Source organism: Sinocyclocheilus anshuiensis, unplaced genomic scaffold, assembly GCF_001515605.1.
Source record: "Sinocyclocheilus anshuiensis isolate Anshui unplaced genomic scaffold, SAMN03320099.WGS_v1.1 scaffold76, whole genome shotgun sequence".
Classification (NCBI taxonomy): Eukaryota; Metazoa; Chordata; class Actinopteri; order Cypriniformes; family Cyprinidae; genus Sinocyclocheilus; species Sinocyclocheilus anshuiensis.
This window is the reverse complement of record NW_015557067.1, coordinates 460,403-467,172: the sequence shown is the minus strand read 5'-3', so window position 1 is coordinate 467,172 and position 6,770 is coordinate 460,403. Positions and strand designations below refer to the sequence as shown.

The 6,770-nt window shown below is 42.3% G+C and overlaps 1 protein-coding gene across 1 annotated transcript in view; it reads left to right on the top strand.

Annotated features, from left to right (window-relative positions):
* Positions 1–5,023: 5,023 nt before the first annotated feature.
* The window catches only part of LOC107676678 (15-hydroxyprostaglandin dehydrogenase [NAD(+)]-like), a 10,338-nt gene continuing 8,591 nt past the window's right edge, over positions 5,024–6,770 (top strand). Inside the window, exons 1-4 of the mRNA XM_016471303.1 lie at positions 5,024–5,116; positions 5,340–5,463; positions 6,058–6,164; positions 6,552–6,648. Coding sequence (XP_016326789.1) covers positions 5,024–5,116; positions 5,340–5,463; positions 6,058–6,164; positions 6,552–6,648 — 421 coding nt within the window. The remainder of the gene's footprint in view (positions 5,117–5,339; positions 5,464–6,057; positions 6,165–6,551; positions 6,649–6,770) is intronic.

Genomic DNA, 6,770 nt, shown 5'->3' with positions numbered 1-6,770 from the left:
TCCTATGAATTAATTAGAGAAGAGTCCATTTTGCTGTGCATTATGTGTCTTTCCTATGGAAAATGTAGTGAGAAGGAGAACTCTCAACATGCCATTAGGTCGTAAAGTTTATCTGGTCTAACAAAGGTATCGTGGTTGCCATGGTAGCCAGGGTCCCGGGCCTTGTTCACAGACATCTTGGCACCCAGTATGTTATGGAAGAAAGAGTTAAAACTGAACACAATCTTGCTACTCAAGCTGTGCATGAACATTTTATATATATTTATTTGCTTCTTTTCCATTTTGCATTTACTTGTACTTTTAATTTCAATACTTATGTACGTTTAAGATTTAAAAAATACTTTTCGTACATACGTACAATAAATATTACATACTTTAAGACTTTTACTTAAGTAATATTCTAAACGGTTACTTCAAATTCTACCAAAGTCATTTCTGGTAAGATATCTGTACTTTTACTTGAATATGGCTTTCAGGTATTTTATACACCACTGCATACACTTTGAGCGTGGAAGGTGTGTGCCCCTTTTCCAGGAGCTCTTGTAGAAAGGTTAGCACGTGGGACACGTCACAAAAGGACAGGTCCTCGTTCCGTGCTGCACACCAGTCAGAGAAGACTGACCATTTAAAGGCATCAAGATGCCTTGTAGACGGAGCGCTAGCCTCCAAAATGGTATTAGTTACACTCGTGGGGAGCTGCAAAAACTCCCGTCGAGGGGTCAATCATGAAGGATCCACAGCTCTGGTCGGGGATGCCAAATCATGCCCTTCGCTTGCGAGAGAAGGTCCTCCCTCAGTGGTATTGGCCAAGGGTCTGCCGATAGCAGCTGAATCAACTCTGGGAACCACATCTGATTCCTCCAGAGTGGGGCCACCAGGAGGACTGAGCATCTGACTTCCCTGACCCATCTGATGACCTAAGGAAGCAGGGCAACCGGGGGGAAGATGTACATCTCGCTGTCTCAAAAAGTAGATTGGGCAGAGAAAGTTGCCCAATCCACCTCTGCCCTCCCGAAGACAGACCAAATCGTTTGAACCATTTGGGGATGTAGTCTCCATTCTCCTGGAGCTACCTTGTCCCTGGACAGTATGTCTGCCCCCTGGTTCAGTCTGCCCAGCACATGAACTGCTCTCAGTGAGAGGAGTTTGCCTTGTGTCCATAGAAGGAGGCGTCAAGCCAACCTGTGAAGGGAACGTGACCTGCAGACCAGCTTGGTGACTGATAAAGGCTGCCACTGTCATGTTTTCCAAACGGACCAGGATGTGGTGCCCCTTTAAGGCCGGCAGGAAGGTTTTTATGGCCAGAAAAACTGCCATCATCTCGAGGCAGTTGATGTGTAAGCACTGCTCCAGGTTTGAGCATGAGCGGGACGCCAGTCTGCCCTCATACAGAGCTCCCCAACCCGAGTTAAAGGCATCTGTCGTGACCACCTTCCTTCTGGAGGTTAGTCCCAATGGGATGCCTGATTGAAACAGGTGAGAGGTTTTCCAAGGGGCCATGGGTCTGATGCAGCAGTGGGTTACCCTGAGATGAAAACGTCCCAGGCGCCAAGCGTGGGATGGAACATGGTCTTTGGCCAGTACTGAAGGGGCCGCATGTTGAGCAGGCCCAGAGGAATCACAGAGGAAGTGGCTGACATGAGCATCCTCTGGAAAGCCCTGAGGGGATGTGAAGTCCCTAATTTGAATGATGCCACTAGTCGCTGAATAGTCAGGGAGTGTTCCAGATGCTGAAGAGGCCGCATGTGAAGCAGGCACACAGTAATCACAGAGGAAGTGACCGACATGAGGCCGAGCATCCTCTGGAAAACCCTGAGGGGGACGTGAAGTCCCCAGTTTGAAAGATGCCTCCAGCCGCTGAATAGTCAGGGAGCGTTTCAGCGTGATCCATGCCCACATCCGGGCAGAATCAATAACTGTCCCCAGAAAGACCGGTCGCTGGCTGGGAGACAAAGAGCTCTTGGCTAAATTGATTCTCAACCCAAGGCGCTCCAGGAGGCTGAGTTCAAAATGCGAATTTCCGTCCGTCTCAGAGGGGAAATAGCTGCATCTATGCACTTCATAAAAGGGCACGGGACCAGGGACAGTCTGAATGGCAGGACTGTGTACTGATAGGCCGCTCCCTCGAATGCAAATCTCTAATGGAATTTGTCCATTTAAACACAATACTTCAGAGAGAGCTTAATATGTGCGCGCGTTCTGCGCGGGTTTGCGCGCTTCGGATGAGCGCACACACAAATCTTCTCACTGTGCGCGCGAGCTCGCGTCCTCTGGCTCTTAAATGTTTAAACTGGCAAAGCTTAAATGAGTTTAACTTAAACACAGATAACATGTGCTGTTCAGGTCTCACCTGTGCGCGCACGCTATCAGCACCCGGGTGATAATATTCCAGCATACGGCATTCGCATTGAACAAGAGTGAATGGTTTGTCTATGGTTTTTTTTCATCGCTGTTGTTGTAATGTATTGGTAAGCCAGAATGCGCATCCATCAACATAAACATATATTAGCTGAACCTGTTTGTTTTATGTGTTATTTATAGCAAACCATATTAAAGATGCGTTGTCAGATTTAAGTTGAACCGCGGTCCTAGAGCGTGCCGAACCATGTGTGGAGAACCGTACAGTTCGATTTTTTTCTGCGAACCGTTCCACCCCTACTGTCAACAGTGGTGAGTGGTGGAAGTAGAGGGATTAACACGAGCCGAGTAGGGGGCGTGCCACGTCCTGATGAGTTCCTCGTGAACTGCCGGCAAGAACGCAGCAGGCCGTTGGCGGGAGGAATGTTGACTGCATCCCTTTAGGTGCCACTCGTCAAGGAGGCCGTGGGCGAGCTCTTCCGGCGGTTTCCTCCTCAGATGTGCCGAAGGCTCGCAGCTGACGAGGGGCGCTGATCTTCACATCTAAAGTACACCGGCGAATCGACACGTTGGGGGGAGAGTGAAGCACACGGGAGCTGCGCTGGCTTGAGTTCACTTGAGCCCAGTGTTAAAACCCCACTGCTCCGCTGTTTTTTCTTAAAGAAAGACGATTTCATAAAAAAGGCGATCCGCGAGTGGAGAAGGGCAAGACTCATGCTCTTGCAGTGAGAGCATGCGGTCTCAGTGAGCACAGCCTCTGCGTGAGCGTTGCCAGGACAGGTGATGCACTCACTGTACCCGTCTGCATCCCTGCAAGAGCCACAATCGCGGTGCGACATTTGCAACAACGTCTCTGGAAATTTGCTCAGAAATTGCTCTTAGGGTGTCGAATGGCTGTAGGGGAAGGCTTCTGGCTTCTTTAGCTGCCGGGAGTTTCTTCTACGGCGGAGAGCAGCAGGCTGAGCTGAGCTTCTTCCTTCTTCGGCTTCTTATACAGATATCCAAACACAAACTACTAATGTTGATTATTTTATAAGGAAGTGTAGAATAGTTTTTATTAGCATTTTGGTCAGCGTAATGTACCCTCAATTATTTTACTCCAACCTGATTGTTGACCAGCTCTAGAAACCAGCATCCAGGCCAAAAACATTCTGAGCTAAATCTCAAGAATGACCCTGAACCAGCAAAGAAGACTATTCTGTTTATAGCTAACCTATGAACACCTTAACATTAACTGCTTCAAGGAAACATATTTTGAAAACTTTAATAGGTAGCGTACTGTCATTAACCATTAAAAAATTTAAACCATCCTTCAAGTCCAATTCAAGTTTTTCTCAAACAAAAGCATTATTGTTCGAAAACCATTGCCAGTCACTTCAAACTAATGATGCCACTGCAAAATAATGCGGCTGGGAGTGAATACTGTCACACATGTGTAGCAAATTCATGAATGGAGAAAAGATAGTAATACAAAAATGTAAATGAGACTTTTGAAATGTCTCATAATTAAGAACATAATTTGAGTGGTTTTAAACTAATCTAACTGCATGTGTGGTGATTGTATAACAATGAATTCTGAATAGAAGTTATTAAATTATACTAAAAGAGAACAATATGTAATTCTGCCTCTGAAGATATTTTAATTATTTCTAGGGTATTGCAAATATAAAAACATGCCATGAGAAAATGTGTACTTGGAATCGATATTTATTAATATTATCAATATTTACTTTGTTGCATTAAATATAAACACTGTTTAAAACAGTTAAAATACTGGGATCTTTTTTTTTTTTATGTCCTGTCTTTTCTTTTCAAAATGATCTGCTGAAAAATTGTGCCATACAAATGATCAAAGCATGTCTAGTCTCACACATTCCTAAGAGTAAATAAAGCATTGATGTGTTTTGAACACTATCTGACATCAGCATTGGGCAAATACATTCATTATGGAAAGGATACAAGAAGTCCATGGACATTTACAGTGTAATGCAAGAGCATTTGTAATTCATTTTGTACAAACATTATTTAATGTTATGCATGAATTAAAGTCTGTTGTACTTCGTTTTCAATGTGAATTTGACCAGCAGTCAAAATTGTCTCGCTGCTATTAAAAGAGGCTATACAGGTGAGATGCGTATGTTCCTCTGTGTACATCTGTAAATACTTCTGCCACACTTTACAATGTCCGTGTTACACAAGTACATATAGCTAATGGAACAGTTATAATACTAACGAAGTGTATAAAAATTTTGCAACACAAAATATGTTACGTTTGTGTTTATTTAAATTGGTCAGTAACCATTTAACATAAACGCTGTAATGTAAAGTGTAAAGTTCTTTTCATATGTTTACTGATGAGCCCTCTGAGAAAGACGGAAAAATAAATGTTTATAAAAGCATCCTTTGTCTCTTGTTCATTTAGGTGCGTTCATTTACGCACTCCACGTGTGTGTACTTGTACACTGTTCGACGGCCGCCAAGGGCATTAAAGAACGAAAGCGCAGAGCGCTCACAAAATTGTTAGTAATCATCACTTTGGTGTAAATGACAGTTTGTAAAACGACACTTGGCCGTCTGTGTTTACCGTAGTAATACTCATCTACACGCCCCCTTCTGACTGTACTCCTACATAAAGCAGTGTGCGGTGCGCTCGGCGGTGAGCAGCATGAGTCTCCACGGGAAAGTCGCTCTGGTCACCGGCGGTGCGCAAGGCATCGGAAGAGCCGTGGTGGAACATCTCCTGGAGAATGGGGCGAAGGTTTCGCTTGGACAAATTTGTTTTTAAAATGGACACTGCGGATTTATCCAATTAACTGTTGGGAAAACGTGCAAAACGTCTTAAGAATTAGTTTAGTTGTATGTTTGGGGCGATTATTATGTTTTTATTATTATTATTGTTATTATTAAATCATGCATCGTAGCGTCTGCATTTATTTATTTGTTTTAGCATTACGTTATTAATTTACTTTTTGAAAATTCAGGTTGCACTGGTAGACCTGAACCAATCTGTTGGAGGGGAATGTAAAAGTGATCTAGATGGCCAGTTTGGAGAGGATAACTGTATTTTTATCCAGTGTGACGTGACTGACGCGGGGAAACTTAAAGGTAACATCGTAATCTTATTTGCTTAGACTTTTAGTTAGGACATTTATCATCTTCTCTAATCTGGCATAGTTTGAAATAGTTTTCTTAGAACGAAATAATTATCCACTTTATATTGCGCACCTGTATGTTCAGCGCATCTTATTCCTAAACAATGTCTCATTGTTTGAGAAGTTAATTAGGTCGTACTAGGCATTCATAGGCCCCCAGGTCATCACTGAGAAATGTTACTGGGTTTTGAAGTTTTAATACTATCAAATGTTTAGCCTATGGTTAAGTTCCTTTATTTCTCCAAGACAAGAGTTTATGGGTCGGCGGTGAAGGGGTTGTTCATTCCTGTTAAACTTGTTTCTTAAAACACACTTACCATAGAGTTTAATTAAATGTTTCTTTGTGGAATGCAATTTAGGTGAGGACACATACAGGCTGACACTGGCTGTGTTTGAAAACTAGTGAACTGATTAGGTGGACTGCTCATTTGGTTTTAATACACAGCCACTTTATACTGCTGTCAAAAGTGGCTATTGCAACATTGTTATTAATCATTAGTTATTAATCATCAAGACATGAAAACCCTGCTGTGTTTTCTTTCATTAGATGCCTTTCAGAACACAGTAAATAAATTTGGTCGGTTGGATATTGTCATCAATAATGCTGGAATCAACAATGAGAAGAATTGGGAAAAGACCATTGAAGTAAACTTGGTGAGTTAAAAAATCATTATGCTTGAAATCCCACGTGGATCACGTTTTGTGCTTTAGGGCACAACATTCAACCACACTTCAGGATAGGAGTTACAAGTTCACAAAAAATACTCCACCCCCTGCTTCTAGCCCAAAAGATTTTACAATAGTTTATGAAGTGAAAGGAACACCATTATATGGCACTTGTAAGCCTACATATGCACTGTATGAAATAATCTACAGATCTTTAAAAGTAATCATGCACAGCAGATTGATTTCATAATGGACATGATGCAGTATAATTATTTGTTTGTTCATAATAGCAGGCCAGTGTCAGCATAATCTCACTCATAGAAAACATCTGTTCACTATGTGCTAGCAGTTTTACACAACTGTTGTCTTCCTCAGACATCTGTCATACAGGGGACATATTTAGCACTAGAACACATGAGTAAAGAGTATGGAAAAGAAGGAGGTGTTATCATCAACGTTTCATCTATGGCAGGTAAGATACTGATAACTTTATCATGTGTCTTACATATGTGCATGTTTTTAAAAAGTTAGCCTAAATGTTCTGTAGCCTGTAAAGAGTGTTGTGCTAGGAAGGTTACATAACAGCATTTTTTT